Source organism: Scyliorhinus canicula, chromosome 7 (assembly GCF_902713615.1).
Source record: "Scyliorhinus canicula chromosome 7, sScyCan1.1, whole genome shotgun sequence".
NCBI lineage: Eukaryota > Metazoa > Chordata > Chondrichthyes > Carcharhiniformes > Scyliorhinidae > Scyliorhinus > Scyliorhinus canicula.
In genome coordinates, this window is record NC_052152.1 from 59532038 (window position 1) to 59550850 (window position 18813).

Sequence of the window (18813 nt, forward strand, 5' to 3'; positions counted from 1 at the left end):
GCTAACTTAAGTTCTAGTTTCCAATTTTTGTTTTTATAAATTTAGAGTACCCAATTCATTTTTACCAGTTCAGGGGCAGTGGAGGATTCGGGCCCGGAGGGGTATTCCAAATTCCTTAACTGCTGTTGAAATTCTTTTCTTAAAAAAAAGTTCCTCCATCTGTCTTAAGAAACGTCTCATCTAAAGGGTAGTTGTTATTTTCATTGTCGAAGATCCTGGAGCAAAGAAAATCCCATGTTACTACACTGAATGCTTCCTGAAAGGATTGCGTTCTCCTTGGCTTGTCTTAAAAACAGCAATCAAGAGTTTCTTTAGCATCAATGTGATGAAATGTGTGAGGCCAACAGCTTCCTTACATATGCCACATTATTCCAATTTGGGGCTTGTACATTTACCAATACTACCAACTTACCCACCAATGCCTCAGTAACAATCACCTACCTTCCACCCAGATCTGCGACTACCTTATCCGCCAAGAAGAGCATCTGCTGTTTGATCAAAATTGCCACCACCTCGGCCCTACTGTCGAAGCCCAAGTGAAATACCTGGCTTATCCACCCCCTCCAGAGCCCGGTCTGTTCCCTCACCGACAGACGGTGGGTCTGCTGCAGAAATATCACATCACCCCGTAACTTTTTCAGGTGAGAGAAAACTCTATCTCTTCACTGGACCCCTCCCCGCAACTCCTGCAAATTCCATGTGACCAACCTGATCGGAGATCTCTCTCTCCCCCCTCAACGGAGTCAACCATTCACACCACAAAGGACTATCCTGCACCCACACCAAATACCTAGGCCCAAGGTCCACCCAAGACAGCTGTTGACCCCACAGAAACTGAGACAAAGAAAAAACACTAGTCACTGCCAGAGAAACACTCCTCTCCCCACCTTGAACCTGACCACCTTCCAGAGAAAAATGTTCCCTCCTCACTAATGCCATCCCCCCACCAAACAAACTAAGCTCACTGAACCACATCTAAACAGGTCTAATAGGCCAGAGCCCTTTACCCCCACCACCCTCCCCTTCGTTACTTAAAAAAACCTTGCTGCTAGCAAGGTAGCCCCCACCAGGGAAAATATTTTAAAACTGATTTTCATATTTCCATCAATACTGACAAAGACGGGCAGCACGGTGGCGCAGTGGGTTAGCCCTGCTGCCTCACGGCGCCGAGATCCAGGTTCGATCCCGGCTCTGGGTCACTGTCCGTGTGGAGTTTGCACATTCTCCCAATGTTTGCGTGGGTTTCGCCCCTACAACCCAAAAACGTGCAGGCTAGATGTATTGGCCATGCTAAATTGCCCCTTAATTAGAAAAAATGAATTGGGTATTCTAAATTTATAAATAAAAAAATTAGTGACAAAGCAAAGTTTGTATATTTACATAGTTCCATCTGGGAGTTGGCCTGAACAGAGTGAGATGGGCGTACATGTATATGTGTTCTGACTTGGAAATTTCTGACTGTCCACTCAGAGGGGCACAGTGGTAGTGGTTAGCACTGCTGCCTTCATAGCACCAGGGACCCGGGTTCAATTCCGGCCTCGGTTGACTGTGTGGAGTTTGCATATTCCCAGCGTGTTTGCGTGGGTTTCCTGAGTGCTCCGGTTTCCTCCCACAGTCCAGGTTAGGTGGATTGATCATGATAAAATGCCCCAAGATAGGGTTACAGGGATGGGGTAGAGAATTGAGCCCAGGTAGGGTGCTCTTGCATCGGGTCAGTGCAGAACTGACGGGCCGAGTGACCTCCTTCTGCACTGTAGGAATGTTATAATTCACTCAGGGTAATATTAAGGAGCGAAGAGAAAATAAACTCCTCGCCCGTCTCTGTTAAATTTATAAGAAAAACAAAATCCACCACCCCTGCAATGCTCAAATTACCACCAGTGACCATGTATTTCCATTGCTATTCCCTTAACCATTACCCCCTACCCACATTGGTCCCCCATATAACATACGCAAACCCAAACCAACAAACACATACGGTGTACAAAAGAAATCCCAAACAAACCCATCAACACACATAACAGTTCCCCCAGAACTCTTTTAACAGAGTCCAAGACAGTGTTCTTTATCAAAGGCCTTCTCCAACGTGTCAAAATAGTGGTCTTTCGGCCGATATGTAATCCGAAGCCTCGCTGGGTACACCACCCTGAACCTCACTCTGCTCTGGTATAATGCTGTCTCTTCGTCAGCTCAGCTTGATAAATCCAGATGCCGCTCCCTTCCCATCTCGTGTCTCGATTCTCTTTCGCCCATTTCAGGACCCTCACCTTCTCTTGGAAGCTGTTACAAGTACAAGTTCCTTACAGGAATGACAAGTATGCAACCTTCTCCTACATGCCACCACTGGAAGTCAAGCTAAATTAGTTTAAAAGCATTCAGTGAACCCTGAAAGGCTACATTATCATGGAAATGTGTGGCGCTTAAGAGTCTCTAGTTTCAATTTATATTTATTAGTTCTTAAATAAAAATAATTCCAATTAAGGGCCAATTTAGCATGGCCAATCTACCTACCCTGCACATCATTCGGGTTGTGGGGATGAGACCCAAGCAGACACAGGAGAATGTGCAAACTCCACACGGACAGTGACCTGGTGCTGAGATTGAACCCGGGTCCTCAGTGCCGTGAGGCCACAGTGCTAACCATCTGGTTTCAATTTGTGTGTGTATTTGCCGGGAAAGGTGTTTGGCTGTACTTTGGACCTCAAAAGAGGCCGTGGGAAATGTTTGGTGCAATTAGAGCTCAGAAAAGCCATGGGAGCCATTTATCGCACTGCACAAACAGGAGACTGGAGAAACCAAGGGGGAATGCCAGCTTAGTGAATGAAGCTTGTAGTCTGCAGAGTTGAAAGTAAGCTGATAATTACAAGGAGGACAGCTTTGTGAATCCTGTGGAGCTCAGTCTCAGAAGGAGTGATTGAAACATCAGGTGGCGAGCAGTCATTATGGCAGTCCGAGATGGAATGGCTTTTGGAGGAATTCAGAAGCTCGATCTTCGAAAGTCAGGAGCTAAAATCTCTTGCGAGGGAGATAGATTTTTTTTTAAAATTTAGAGTACCCAATTAATTTTTTCCAATTAAGGGGCAATTTAGCGTCTTCAATCCACCGAGCCTGCACATCTTTGGGTTGTGGGGGTGAAACCCACGCAAACACGGGGAGAATGTGCAAACTCCACACGGACAGTGACCCAGAGCCGGGATCGAACCTGGGACCTCAGCGCCGTGAGACTGCAGTGCTAACCCACTGAGCCACCGTGCTGCCCGGGAGATAGATTTTTAAAGAGAATTTCTACTTGGAAATCGGTGGAATCTGTCTTAGTTGTACCTGCCATTTAATATGGTGTGGTGTGTTCGATCACAGCTTGCCTGTTAATTCATATTTACCTCGTGTTAATCTTGAATGTTAGCATAAATTGTTTTACTTATCTGACCTTGTATAGTAAAGTTTATTTTGTTTGTTTAAAACTGCGGAATCTTGTAATTTTAATCTCCCAGTGAGTAACTGGGATTGCAAACGTATTCTATTTTAAACAAACGTTACTGACCGGATCATAACCATAGATTTTTGAAAGGATAGCTTGGCTCTCTTTTGCTCGGCTTCTAGATAGGCTACATGTGCTATTTTGATTGGTTTTTAATGAATTTGTACCAAAAAAGATGGCCTTGTGTGATGTTCTTCGTATTGGTTAGGGCTGTAACTGATGCCTGCGTTTACTGGGAATTTTTTTTAAAAAAAAGACCATGAAGCAGCCACTTTTGAGGCCAGAACATACGAAAACTCTGGTTCTAAACACAACCTATTCTGATGTACAATGCATGGAACAAATGTCAACTTCAGTTGTGCAAAAAAAAAACTGGCAGAGTGTTGCTGTTCTTGGAATTTTGCATAACTTGGAAGCAGTTTTAAGCTACATTTCCTCAATGCAACACAATGGCAAAGTCACATACTTGCATTGGTCTTGGTTGCAAGATGATAAATTGTAACTTAAATGTTCAATTTTCCAGAGTGTTGTCCAATACAAAAATACTATGTAAAAGGCTACTTAAATATACGTGCCATCTTCAAAAATAGAACCTTGATAGTGTTCATCGAACATAGGTATTATGAAATTATTTACAGCTTCAAATAATTCACTTGTCTCACAGATTTTGTCAATTTGGCCGTAAAAAAGTACCTTCAGCTTAATATATATTGCATTTCTAATATCGAGTCGGATTTAGGCGAAACTGTTAATTCCCAGAGTTCCAACATACCTTACTGGCTAAAACAAGAAAGAATGGAGACAATAAAACAATGGAAGGTTGGGAATCTATACATGGCCTTCCAAGGAATAATCAGTTAGCTGTTAAATCTGCTAACCCCATCAATTTTGAGATGTCAGGTCTGAGTAAGAAGGGGAAGGCGAGTAAACAGATTCCAGAGCATTTGTACCATTAGTGCAACTGTAGTTTCTATTCAGACTGTTAGCAGAAAACACAAACCAACTCTAGGGCGGCACAGTGGTTAGCACTGCTGGGTACTCTAAATTTAAAAAAAAGACAACTCTGTTGTTGTGCCTCCTACACCAGAAAGGTGCTCGGTTTGCTTTCTAATCAGCAAGAGATGAGTGTATTCTGGATGGAAAACTAGATGCATTTCACTACCGTGCACATTGTGATTAACGCATTTCATGAAAGATGAACCAAATTGTTGGTTTGGAATCATGCTTTGTCACAGTAGAATGTGCACCAGTCCAGCTTCGGGAAAAAAAGAGGGCCAGTGGGATTAGATCTGATTTGTTCCATTAAGAGCTTGCAGAAACAATAGCTAAGTGAGTTTCTCAACTCATGGAAGGTTACTTAACAAAAAGACCTGGTTTTGACTGCTGCTGGGTCACTATTCTTTAGATACCAGATATTACGTATACTACTTAGATTAAAGATAGTCACAGGTGGACTCTGCAGTGAGATGAGAGCATTTTATGCAGTCTCAAAACTCATAAGATAATACACTGGATTCTGTATTTTTAAAAAATCCACTTTAAAATAAATAAACTCAGCTTCTTGTCCACAATGTTTATATACATTTACAAAGAAATTGGAACTATCTTAACCTAAACATGTAAGCAGCCTGCATGACATTTTCACTAACTTTTACCGTAGAACTTAAGACCGACAGTCTTGAAATATGCATCAATAAAAGTTAAACACTGAAATAACAAAACAAAATGGTGTTTCTCAGGATGCAATGTTATCAAAGCTAGAAGGCACACTCACCAGGTGGAGGGTTCAGGTAGACGCTGTTACAAGTCAGTAGTTTCTTAATGAATTGAAAATACTCCAGACTATACTGCATTCTGTTGTGCATGAACTGCACATTTTGTTTTCGTACGCTTCGTTCAATGACGCTTGGCATCTTTATCTGGTGTGGTTTTATGCTAATCTCCAGCTCAGAAATGTACTTAATTAATTCATTATCTTTATCTATCGTGTCCATACGTTCATAAAAAAGTATGTAGGCATTCCACCAACGTTTTTGCCTTCTGTATGACATGCGTTTCATCATGTGGTCAAAGACCTCACCCATGTACTCGCCACCAAAGCATTGGTTCTTCATCTCTTCGTCATCATCCATTTTGCACTCAGTTACATCACCATCATCAAACTTATACCATTTGTTTTTCTCACCATCTCCTCCATTTCGTTGAATGACGTACGAATAGTAATGTCCACCACTGGCCTGACCACTATGCACCAACACACCAACTAGTCTATATTTAGTGCTCCCAGGCTGTTCATTATCTGGCTGGTCATTTTGGATCAACTGATTTTCTGGATTGATGTCATCCCCTTCCAACTTGGCTACACCGGCCACAGTATAAGGCTCCATATCCAGCTCTCGTGGAAACTCAAAATAGTCATTGAACTTAATTGCACATTCTCTCTCCCAGTCATAGTCAAATCGTTTCAGCTGAATTGCTAAAACTGGTGGCAACTTCTTTATTAGCAACCGCTTCACTGTGTCGACCTGCAAGACAACACATCACAGGGACAGTCAAGTTTAGAAAACTTTGCTAATGTAAACATAAATGTCAAAAAGAACTTAAAAAAAAAGGAAAATACAAATATTACAATTTCTTTTGTACATTTCCCACCTTTTTTCTCCACTCTTAATGCAGAGGCTAAATATTGGGCTCAATCGCTACCAACTGTTTTCTTTACATCCTCATGAGATGCACAAAAGCCAACCTCAACGGGCACACCTATGCATCACTGAATCCTTTGAGGTTGGAGCAGCATTTATTACTTTATATTACTCAATATTACTTTAATCTTATGAAATATCAAAGGTTCAAATATGAGCATGGATTTCAAAAGGCTGGACAACAAGCGAGGCTGAGGTATCAAGTTAAGACATTAATCTGAAAGGAATTGCAGAAATTTGAATTCCTTGCAACTCATTTTTTTAAGCAACTTTGTTCAAGTAGCAACAAAATTCCAAGTTGGAGGTTAACTAGAAACCTACACAGGATTTAAATGAGTAAACATTTTGCACACAAAGGGTGGTAGATGTTTAGAACTCACACAGAAACATATTTTGTGTAAGATCAACTGCTACCTACTGTTTTAATGTGGCAGTTTAAAATATGGCAAAACAAAATTCAATTGTTATTTTTCAGATGCGATGGTAGGTCAGTTAGAATGTTGACTTTTGCATAGCACAGTTTAGAGAACCAGGCAGTTCTCCATTTAAACCTAGCCTACACGTACTGGTCAAACATCAAGAGCAAATTAACTGCTCATTCATATTGTGGCAGTTTGTGGGTTCTTGGACAGTGAAATTAGTTGCCACAGCCTGTAAAATACTGGCATCATAAAAATGCAAGTTCAGTACTGAAATGCCAAACAATTTAAATAACCAAAGCACCTTGCACAGCCAGATTTTCAAAGCATCTGATCAAAAAAATGAAGGATCAAACGCTGAGATCTTTACATGGCAGCTCAACTTCAAAGTGAACAAAACTATTTCAAAGCTAAGTGGTCTATCATTCATTAGTTACTCTAATCTGAATATTTAGCACATAAAGTTAAAACAGAACTTTGGCAGTGTGTTTCCGTCAGACATGTATGTGTCAGGTCAGTTTTGGAGTACTCCTGAGCCTTCCAACTGGACTTTCAAATTAAAGCTACTTGTAATATGCACTACTCCAGATTGCAGATTTAAGAAAATCTGTATTTTGCTTCTTCAAGTAGCAGCCTCTACACACGTAGCTTAGGTTACACTCACCCTGGTCACTTCAAACCTGCCAAGTAACAACTCAGCAGACATCCATGACATCCAGCACATTAATCTCAGTTTATAGATTTTTCAAAGGTTGTGATCTTACATACTTTCAGAAACTAACTGTTCAGATTGAAAAACACTATATCCCATCCACAAAAAACCTACAAATAACCAACAGCTAATCTTTCTTTTAGCAGATATATAGATTTAGTGGAACTTTTTCTGGAATAAATGGTTCATCAATCTTATATGGATTGAGAAGTGCTGTCAGATGACAACCCTATTTATATATCTTTGAATGTAAACAATCTTTCAGGACATACAGCCGATAAACCCTTTAAACTCACCCATTGGCTTCTTTTGAGCATATAAAATTCAAGTTTAAAGGAATGACTTTGATCAAGTAAAGAACACATGAAGCAGCAATTGGCAGAATATAGTACTTAATATATAGTACTTTACACAACAACCGGTCATCTCAAAGCATTTCAGTCAATTCAGTACTTTATGAATTGCAGTTGTTATTGTAACGTAGAAAACATGGTAGCCAATTTGTGCACAGTAAGCTCCCACAACAGCAATGTGAGAATTACCAGATAATCTGTTTTTTTGTTGGTGCTGATTGATGAACAATATTGGCAGTGCATCAGGGATAAGTCCCTGTTCTTCTTTGAAAAAGTGTCTTGGGATCTTTTATACCTCTGCTGCTAACGGACTGCATGCACATTTGCACCGACACATGTCACTGCGAGCAACGGGTTTCATTTCCTCGTGATGTCTGTGGACACCACACTCGTGATTCCACTCTTTTTCAGTGTATTTCAGTGCAGCCATTCAAATCTAAATCCTCTAATCTTGGTTCCAAAGTTGATGCAACAATTCCCTTACGGGATCCTAATTTTCATCTGATTCCCTACACTAATGCAGTAGCAAGCTGCCCTCTCATGCATCACAAGAGACTGATAAATAAAGAGCAAGCAAAGACAGAATGCAAGGTTATTTTCCCCTGCAGGCTTCAAAATGCCTAATTTTCTCATGATAATAAAAACAGTGATCTTGAGATTTTAAAGGCGTAAACTGTAAGCAGTGCTACAAGCAAAACATTACAGGGTTTCCACATTCAATGTCAGTTCGGTTAATGCTGTTTTGTTATAATGTTGCTGACACATGCGGTAAAATGGCCAATGGCCTGAATCTTAAGCCTGATACACAACTGGTCACTTAAAAATTAAAACCATAATCAGAACCTGATGGGAAGAGGGCAGCACAGGTGGCACAGTGGTTAGTTAGTACTGCTGCCTCATGGTGCCGAGGACCCTGGTTCAATCCCGGCCCTGGGTCACTGTCGGTGTGGAGTTTGCCCCCATATCTGCATGGGTCTCACCCCCACAACCCAAAACTATATACAAGGTAGGGGTGGGGTTGACCACATTAAATTGCCCCTTTATTGGGGCAAAAAAGTCTGTAAAGAAAAAGAACTTTCTCCAAAACATAATGAAGACCTGATGGGATAAACATACAGGCAACAATAAGTCCAAAAATAAAACTCGTCCAAACTGACAACAACCTAATAACAACTCTAACTCAGTGTGTCTCATTAATTGCTCGAGACATTTCAGCAAATTGTTTGTGACACTGTTATGCACTCAGTCATTTCAATCCCAGTTCCTTCCATCTTTTTCTTAAAAATAAATTTAAAGTACCAGATTCATTTTTTTTCCAATTAAGGGGCAATTTAGCGTGGCCAATTCACCTACCCTACACATCTCTGTGTTGTGGGGGTGAGACCTACGCAGACACGGAGAAAATATGCAAACTGCACATGGACGGTGACCCTCCTTCCATCTAACTAGTTTAATTTCTGCAATCTCTTTCTCAATTACCCTTCTTCCATCTGATTTTATCCTACCATCCTGTGCCTGCATTCCGTTCACCAGCCCCTTGTTTAATTATTCTAATTTCATTGTCAGTTGGCTCGGTGGTGAAACCTCTGAACAGTTTACAGATCTTTTAAATTTACAAATTTATTCTTCTTTAAAAGTTATTTCATTTAGGAATGAATTGTACATGTGAAGTATTTCAACTTTTGTTTTGTGATCCCTCACAAACGATGTCCAAAAGAACTTAATGCCAGTTTACACACAATTTCCTATGAGAAATTCGGATTCACTGAAATGCTGTTTGCACTTTCAGGAATACAACTATGATGTTGAGTGAAGAATTACTGTACAATAATCTAATGATAGGACCTGCAAAAGCAAAACAATTAAACCCTTAAAACTGGCACAAGATGAAATTAATTAAACACCAAGAGTAATATTAATCAATAATAGAACTGCACAGAATGGCTTGAAACCATCTTCTGCAAATCAAGGCAAAAAAAAAGCGTGATTATGTGAAGCTGTCCCCTCCATACATAGAAAAAGGGCCATTCAGCCCTTTTGAGGCTGCTCTGCCAGTCATTATCATGGTTGATCATCAAGTTCAATACCCTGACCCTGTCTTTTCCCCATATCCCTTTAGCCCCAAGAGCTATATATAATTTCTTCCTTAAGTCACACAACGTTTGGGCCTCAACAACTTTTTGTGGTACTGAATTCTATAGATTCACCACTCTCTGGGTGAAGAAATATCTCCTTTACCCCTTATCCTCACACTATGGTCCCAAATTCTGCACTCCCCCACCCTTGGGAACATTTTTTCTGAATCTATCCTGTCTAATCCTGTTAGAATTTTGTAAATTTCTATGAGATCCCCTCTTACTCTTCTAAACTCCAATGAATATAATCCTAACCGGTTTAGTTTCTCCTCATAGGGCTGTCTAGTCATCCCAGAAATCAGCCTGGTAAACCTTTGCTGCACTTCCTCAGATAAGGACACCATAACTGTACACAGTACTCCAGGTGTGGTCTAAACAATGTCCGATACAATTGCAGTAAAACATTTCTATTCCTATACTCAAATCCTCTTGCTATGAAGGCCAACATACCATTTGCCTTCTTTACTGCTTGCTTTTCCTGCACACTTACTTTCAGTGACTGACGCACGAGGACAGAGGTCTCGCTGAGTATCCACCTCCCTCAATTTACACCCATTCAAATAATAACCTGCATTCCTATTTTTGCTACCGAAGCAGTACCTTGCATTTATCCACATTATACTGCACCTGCCATTCATGTGCCCACAGCCTCTCCAATTCCCACTGAAGCATCTCTGCATCCACCTCATAGCTCATCCTTCCACTCAACTTTGCAGCATCTTCAAATTTGGTGATAATACATTTAGTTCCCTCTTCCAAATCATTAATATATAATGTGAACAGTTGGGGTCTGAGCACAGGTCCCTACGGCACCCCACTGGTCACTGCCTGACAATAAGAGAAAGACTCATATATTCCAACTTTTTGCTATCTGTCTGCTAACCAGCTTTCTATCCATCCTAAGACACTATCTGTAACACCATGCGCTTTAACTTTACATATTAATCTACTATGTGAGATCTTGTTAAAAGCCTTCTGAAAGTCTAAATAAACCATATGCACCAGTTCTCCCTGGTCAACTCTACTAGTTACATATTCAAAGAATTCTAGTAGATTTGTCAAGCACGATTTTCCTTTCATAAATCCATACTGACTTTGTCTGATTACACCATTTGTTTTCCAAATGCTGTGCTATGAAATCCTTGATAATGGACTGCAGCAACTTTCCTACTACCAGGCAGCACGGTGGCGCAGTGGGTTAGCTCTGATATCTCACGTCGCCGAGGTCCCAGGTTCGATCCCGGCTCTGAGTCACTGTCCGTGTGAAGTTAGCACATTCTCCCTGTGCTTGCGTGGGTTTCGCACCCACAACCAAAAGATGGGCAGGGTCGGTGGATTGGCCACACTAAATTGCCCCTTATTTGGAAAAAAGAAATGAATTGGGTACTCTAAAATTTAAACAAAAACTTCCCGACTACCGGCATTAGGCACACTGGTCTGTAGTTCCCGGTTTTCTCTCTATCTCCCTTTTTGAATAACAGGGTTACATTCGCTACCCTCCAATCTGTAGGAACCATTCTAGAGTCCAAAGAATTTTGGAAAATGACCACCAATGGATCTATGATTCATTTAAAAAAAATAAATTTAGAGTGCCCAATATTTTTTTCCAATTAGAATCAACTACCTCACACTGCACCTTCGGGAAGAATTCTACCATACTATGGTCATTCATCCCCAAGGGTTCTCTCAGCTAGATTGCCAATCCTTTCTCATTGCACAACACCCAGTCCAAGATAATGATAATCTTTATTGTCACAAGTAGGCTTATATTCACACTGCAACGAAGTTACTGTGAAAATCCCCTAGTCGCCACAATCCAGCACCTGTTCGGGTACACAGAGGGAGAATTCAGAAGGTCCAATTCACCTAACAAGTACATCTTTCGGGACTTGTGGGAGGAAACCCATGCAGACACGGGGAGAATGTGCAGACTCGGCACAGACAGTGACCCAAGTAGGAATCGAACCTGGGGCCCTGGTGCTGTGAAGCCGCAGTGCTAACCACTGTGCTTCGAGCCATTGGCCTGTCCCCTTGCTGGTTCCTCAACATACTGGTTCAGAATACCAACCCGTTTCTACGCCAGAAATTCCTCCTATATTATACTGTGACTAATTTGAGTCACCCAATCTATATGCAGATTAAAGTCACCTATAATCACAGATGTTCCTTTATCACATGCATCTGATTTCCTAATAGTAATCCCAACATTACAACTGCAGTTTGGTGGTCTGTATACCACCCCTATGAATGTTTTTTGCCCCTTTGATATTTCTTAACTTCACCCAGACAGATTCCACATCACCTGTACTAATATCTTTCCTCAATATTGTATCAATATTTTCTTTAATCAACAATGCAACTCCACCACCTTTTCCTTTCCATCTGTCCTTCCTAAAAACGGAATAGGCCTTAATGTTTATTTCCCATTTTTGGTCACCTTGGAGCCATGTCTCTGTAATCCCAATGACATCATATCCCTTTGCATCTATCTGTGAAACTAATTCATCCTTTTTATTTTGAATGCCCTTGTGTGTTCAGGTACAAAATCTTAATGCTAGTCTTTTTAACGTACCTTGCCCCGTCCCTACTATTTTCTTTACAGTATTATCTGATAGAGGCTCTTGATTTCTCTACCTATCACTTTTCTTATTCTCCTTTGTCTTTGTCTCTTGTTCTTTTTTTTAAAAATAACTTTTATTGAGAAATTTTGATTTTATACAACAATAACGCACCTTAGTAAAATACCGAAAATAACAATAATATTAACAATCATATACATTCGCCCCATCCCCATGAACAACCCAGCATTTTAACAACAACGCAAATTAACACACTATAAAGTTACAGAATAAACACTACAATAATGCACCCCCCCCCCCCCCCCCCCCCCCCGGGTTGCTGCTGCTATTGACCCAGTTACCTATCTCTGAGCCAGGAAGTCCAGAAAAGGCTGCCATCATTTATAGAACCCTTGTATTGATCCTCTCAGGGCAAATTTGACCTTTTCCAATTTTATAAATCCCGCCATGTCACTGATCCAGGTCTCCACGCTTGGGGGCCTTGCATCCTTGTCTCTTGTTCTTGATTTCCCCCGCTTTGAATCCTTACATAGGTTCCCACCTCCCGTCATATTAGTTAAAACCTGGGCAGCATGGTGGCGCAACGGCTAGCACTGCTGCCTCACGTCTCCGAGGTCCCAGGTTCACTCTCGGCTATGTGTCACTGTCCGTATGGAGTTTGCACATTATCCTCGTGTTTGCAAGGGTTTCGCCCCCACAACCCAAAGTTGTGCAGGGTAAGTGGGTTGACCATGCCCCTTAATTGGAAAAAAAATGAATTGGCTACTCCAAAATTATAAAAAAGAAAGAAAAAATATTAGTTAAAACCCTCCCCAAGTATTCCCCCCCCCCCCCCCCCCCCCCAAGGATATCACTTCCGGTCCTGCCCAGGTGTAATTCGTCCAGTTTGTACAGGTCCCTCCTCTCCCAGAACCGATCCCAATGCCACAGGAATCTGAAACCTTCCCCCTCACACATGTCTTTAGCCACGCATTCATCCAAAACATCCTATTATTTCTACTATGGCACTGGTAGTAATCTTGAAGTCAGTAACTTTGAGATCCGACTTCTCAGCTTTCTTCCTAACTCTCTTTATTCTATGCTCAGGAACTCATCCCTTTATTTAACCTATGTCATTGGTACCAATATGCACCATGGCCACTGGCTGTTCACCCTCTCCCTCCAGAATGTCCTGTAACCATTCTAAGACATCCTTTTTACCAGCATACCATTCTGGAGTCTCGTTTGCGGCCACAAAAAGGCCTATCTATTCCCCTTACAATGCCAATTACATGTAGTTTCTTAACCATAACACACTAGTTCCCATTAAACAGCACTTTAACAGAATATGCGGCTCTTATGCCACTGACACAGGAAGACAAAGGTAATTCTTGCATTTACAAAGCAATTTTTCTTCTGTTAGGGACATTCGTTCAGAACCCTTTTCCAAAGCCTGCCCCAGTGGCAACTTTCATGACCTTTCTCGGTCGATTTCCAAAGCCTTCTCCTGTCCCTGTTCAAAACAGGATTCTTTCTTTCTAAGCTCTGAACAGCCCCTTAAACAAAGGTTCTCTGCTACGGTTTCCAGGTATGAACCCATCACCATTATCTTGGTTGTTGGATTGCCCACTCCGTTTATACAAAAGAACAGAGCCATGTAACTAACCTTCCATTGACAAAGAGGCCATCAGACTCTGTAATAGGTGGCCAGCTGATCAGACAAGAGAGTGTTCCAAAAGACAATGGATCTGGAGCATCCTGTGTATTCCCACTAACGAATTTAAGTCTGACTGGCACATTGTAACTCGGCCAGGTTGGGCGTATCCCTCGGTCTCCATGCTAGCAGTGTTTCTCTCAGTCGGTTTAACCCCCAAATTGCTTGCTACATCTGTGATCTCATTTCTGGACCTAATTTCCAAATCTCTCTCTTGTGTAACGTAATGGCAATCCAAATCAGATGATTCTGTGCTGCATATCACACAAATTCATCAACAGGGTGAAGGCCATTACGTTGAACCCTGAAAAGTTCCCAGTCTACCTTAGATGGGCACGGTATTACAAAAAGGTCAGCAATAGGTCAAGCTAGCTGTTTCACATCTCTACCATACATTAGCAACGCAAGTAATATTCACCACTAACAGGATGCTGCGGCTATGCCAGAAAGGTGCTCTGCCAATCACACACACGAGTAATCTAGCACATATGCAAGGTATGTAGGCTGTATGTCCCAAAAACTCGTGAATTGCATTAAATAGCATGTCCCAGACGTCGTTCACAACGGGAAAGGTACAAACCATACCCAACCAGCCTGTGTGCGCAAAACTCCAAACATATTACATGTGATTCTGCAATCGGACAACATATGATAAATAAAACTGAGCGCTAAGAATTACACTGACAATCAATTTAAAATTGCCAATTGGGCCCACAGCTTGCTTATGCTGGAAGCTACAGATACCAATACACAGGGCCCTGGTCTTTGGAGACAGAAAGATCATGGACAGACATTGCGCCTGTTTCACTAAACAAAATAAATGACAGGCTTTCTTGACTCATTCCACAGGGCAATACCTTGACCAATCAGGGTTAGACTGCCTGGTTTAAAGTTCAAACAAAGCTTGATAGTTAACTGTCAGTCACCCAGTGCATCCACACACCTCTACCAGTCAGAATCTACTTGCCAATCAATCAGCAATTTCTTCTCATATTATAAATTGTTTTCCCCTTATATCGTTATTCGTGTGAAATGTTCTGATGAGTAAAAGATTAAAAGTTTTAACATGCCTCTTTTTTCAGCAATACCCATGCTCTAGACTATTAAACGAGTATTTATATTGTAACCGTTTAAATTTGCAAATATGGGCTCACATGATTAAATAGTGTTGTTTCAATACTGCATGACAATTTATGTTAATTTAGAAAAGACATGTGGAATGCCAAGCGTGAAAGACTGGAACTGTCCAAGGCTAGCTCACTGGACCTGCAGTTATGCAGCAGAGAGCAAACAGAGTATGATGCTAAGTCAACAGTTATGATACTATGGATTGCAGAATTTAAACAAAATTCTTCTAACTGAAAGAATTTGGAACTCCAAGTCAATTACCTTTTTGTTGCATTTCTCACAATGGTATGCATTGGCACCCTCCAATAAGTCTCCTTTGACATATTGCTCAAGTGAATCAAGTAGATTTTGATGATTTCTGATGTCGACATTCAGTGTTGTGAAGGATTCCTCACATTCATACCTAAAACAAGTGAAAATATGTTGCAGCGATTACACCAGATCTGTATTATATATTACAAAACTTGGAAATGTTGTGAACTGTGAGAAGCATAATTACAGAATTCAAGAGGTCAGATTAGCTGGAGGCAGGCAGCTCACAGCAGATGAAATTTACTGCAGAGAAGTATGAGCGTTACATTTCAGGAGGAAGGAGAGGCAACACAAGATCAAGTATACAATGTTAAAGGGGGTGTAGGAGCAGCGGGGTATATTTTCAAGATGGCAGGGGAGGTTGGCAAAGTGGTTAACAAAGCAGAGGACATACCCGGCATTATAAACAGAGGCTCAGAATACAAAAGCAAGCAAGTTATGATGAAAGTTAATTCAATATTTTTTCCACTCAACTAGAATAAGGGCAGAGGTGGCATAACTTGAGAAGGTGCAGTTAGGATTTATGAAAACAGTTTAAGGTATGGGGGACTTCAATACATGGTAGATTAGAAAGGCTGGGGATGTTCTCCTCAGAGAAGACTGAAATGGTATTTGACAGATGTTGAAAATCATGAGGGCTCTGGACAGACCAGATAGGGAGAAACAGATCTCGTTGACGGAATGGTTATGTAGATAACACAGATTAAATGTGATTGGCAAAAGAAGCAATAGCGACAAGAGAAATAGATCTTTTACACAGCAAGTGGTTAGCACCTGAAATGCATTACCAAAGTGTGTGGCACAAGCAAGTTTAATTATAGCTTTTAGGGCTGCACGGTGACCCAGGTGGTTAGCATTGCTGCCTCACGGCACCTAGGTCCCAGGTTCGATCCCGGCTCTGGGTCACTGTCCGTGTGGAGTTTGTCCATTCTCCCCATGTTTGCGTGGGTTTCGTCCCCACAACCCAAGATGTGCAGGCCAAGCTAAATTGTCCCTTAATTGGAAAAAATGAATTGGGTACTCTAAATTTTTTTTTTTTTAAATGATAGCTTTCAAAGGAGAATTTGATAATTATGTATAGAAAAAATTCAGGACTGCACGAAAAAGCCGGGGGGAGGGGGGAAAGGAGAGAGTAGGACTAGCTTAGTTGCTCTTACAGCAAGTCGGCATGGACACAGTGAACTGAATGCTTGCTTATGTGCTCTAACCATGATTATATTTCCATAAACACACACAAAATGATACATCATGCTCAATGCAGTTCTACATTTAAATCCCAAGTATACAAATTTTTGGAAGTTTTTTTTTAATAGCCTCGCTGAATCTAAACTCACTTTGCATCTAACAAAACGTTAAGTGAACCCCGTTCCTTATTATTTATCTCAGTTTCATTGCATCCATTGACAATCGCCGACAACTGACTAGTGCATGCATTACTGGCGTGTAAAAACACACTGTCGTTAGCTTTGGGAAACTTGAAGTTCATAGTCTACTTCCGAATAAGTTCCAAAAAATTGTAAATTTGCATTGTTAAAACAAATTAAACTCACCACATGAAATTAGGTCTGGTGGTTAATGAGAAGATTGACATTCCTGTTATGTGACTCAATTCACGTCCACGAAGGAGAACAATTCAAACTGTGGAATCTTAGTTCTGAAGGTATTAAATTGCTAATCAAGGATTTTATTTTTTCTTACTTTCTTTTGCTTTTCCACTTCTCTTTGTGTTTGACTACAATTCACCAGACGTCTTTTGTCTGTTCTCTTTCTCCTCTACCCTTATACTTAATTGTTTAAGATAGACACTTGGTTCCAAATGCCCTGTTGACATGATCACAATTGTCAACTCACTTTCCGTCACTTTGCAAGACAAAATATTTGGAAGCACAAGGAAAAGTGGAATTTGAACAAATTCAGCTACTGCGAGATGTTTTGCTCCAGCAATTTGGGGCTTTTATATATCATTTGCCTTTTCAAATCATCTAATTTCTCTCGCATTTGAGAACAATTCAATTGATGCATTTTCAAATTATGTTAATTCTTATGAGCTCTTGCTCATTCACTAACAAAATTTTAGTTGGTCTGCTTTTCATAAGGTACTTTAACATAATGATTCCTGAAGCATAACTGGAACTTAATAAAAAGCTTTAAAAATCGACTTCCAAGTCCGCTCGGTGAGACAATTTTTCCAACATATATTCTTGTTGTATAGCCCATCAAGCTACTGACTGGCAAATCCAAAAGTTACAGCGCAAGAAATATTTATATTCTCCACCTCTTTTCTCCTGTACCAATGTTTCCATACACTGTGCACTTGACTAAAATTTGGAGACTCTCACTTATCTGCTAATTTTCACTGAAGTTACTATTTTAACCAACATCCAACCTGAACAAACCGTAATTTTAATGAATAAATACAATAACCTTGGGATGAAAATAGCATGACTACCATGACTAGCAATTGTAGCTACAGAAGGTGAAATTATTTATTTTGACCAGGCTTCATCACTTCTCTGAAACAGTGGATAATATAATTCAATGCTAAGCATCAGTTGTATTCACCTGTGAGGACATCCTTGACAAATCTTCTGATCAGCAAAGGAACCCCCAAGAACTTTGCTGAGCATAGTTGCATGTCCAAGTGCTTTCAAAGCTTCATCCAGGCTATCCACTAAAGAGTTGAAGAATTCCAAAGCATCATGTTGCTCTCGAAGGTTGACTGGTTCACCCCAAAGCCTAGGGAAAGAAAGATAATGTTTTGCGTTTACATGGCCTCAAGTAGCTTAAAAGTTTGCTCTGGATTTACTAATCTTAAACTCATGTCCCTGAATTCTACACTCAGTCCAAGTTAAATAATCTGCTTGAAGTTGAAATTTATTACATCTACTCAAAACGTTTTTTGTTCAACCGAAAGAAAAGAGTTCTCTTTCAATGCACTTGACAACTTAGTTAAGACTTTTCTCAATCTTTCAAAACACTAAATGCAAATTATTTCTGAAATAAAAAACAGTTTTGAAACTACAAACCTGAACTGCTTCCAAAAACCTCTAGGCACATAGTATTGTAACCTAGAGGCAGCCAGATGTCCGAAAATGACCTGCAGATGTCTCAGGACACCAATATTGTATTCCTTTCGATCTTCAGTTTTTCCAACTACAGGTTTGTCATAATGGTGGTGGTAACTAAAAACATCATCCCGAGGATCAACATTGCTCTGCAAAAACACAGCCAAAACTAAATTCAATTAAATTTAAAGAAATGATTTCCAACGGAAACTAGCTGCACCTTTGCAACAAGCTAAC

General features: G+C 40.6%; 1 protein-coding gene across 5 annotated transcripts in view; it reads right to left on the reverse strand.

Moving 5' to 3' along the window:
- usp9 (ubiquitin specific peptidase 9) overlaps positions 1-18813 on the reverse strand; it is a 379823-nt gene that overhangs the window by 86443 nt on the left and 274567 nt on the right. For all 5 annotated transcript variants that reach the window (XM_038802114.1, XM_038802113.1, XM_038802112.1 and 2 more), the window contains 4 exons: positions 18538-18725; positions 18074-18247; positions 15461-15602; positions 5253-6003 (listed from right to left, as the gene is read on the reverse strand). In XM_038802114.1, the coding sequence (XP_038658042.1) occupies positions 5253-6003; positions 15461-15602; positions 18074-18247; positions 18538-18725 (1255 nt within the window). The remainder of the gene's footprint in view (positions 1-5252; positions 6004-15460; positions 15603-18073; positions 18248-18537; positions 18726-18813) is intronic.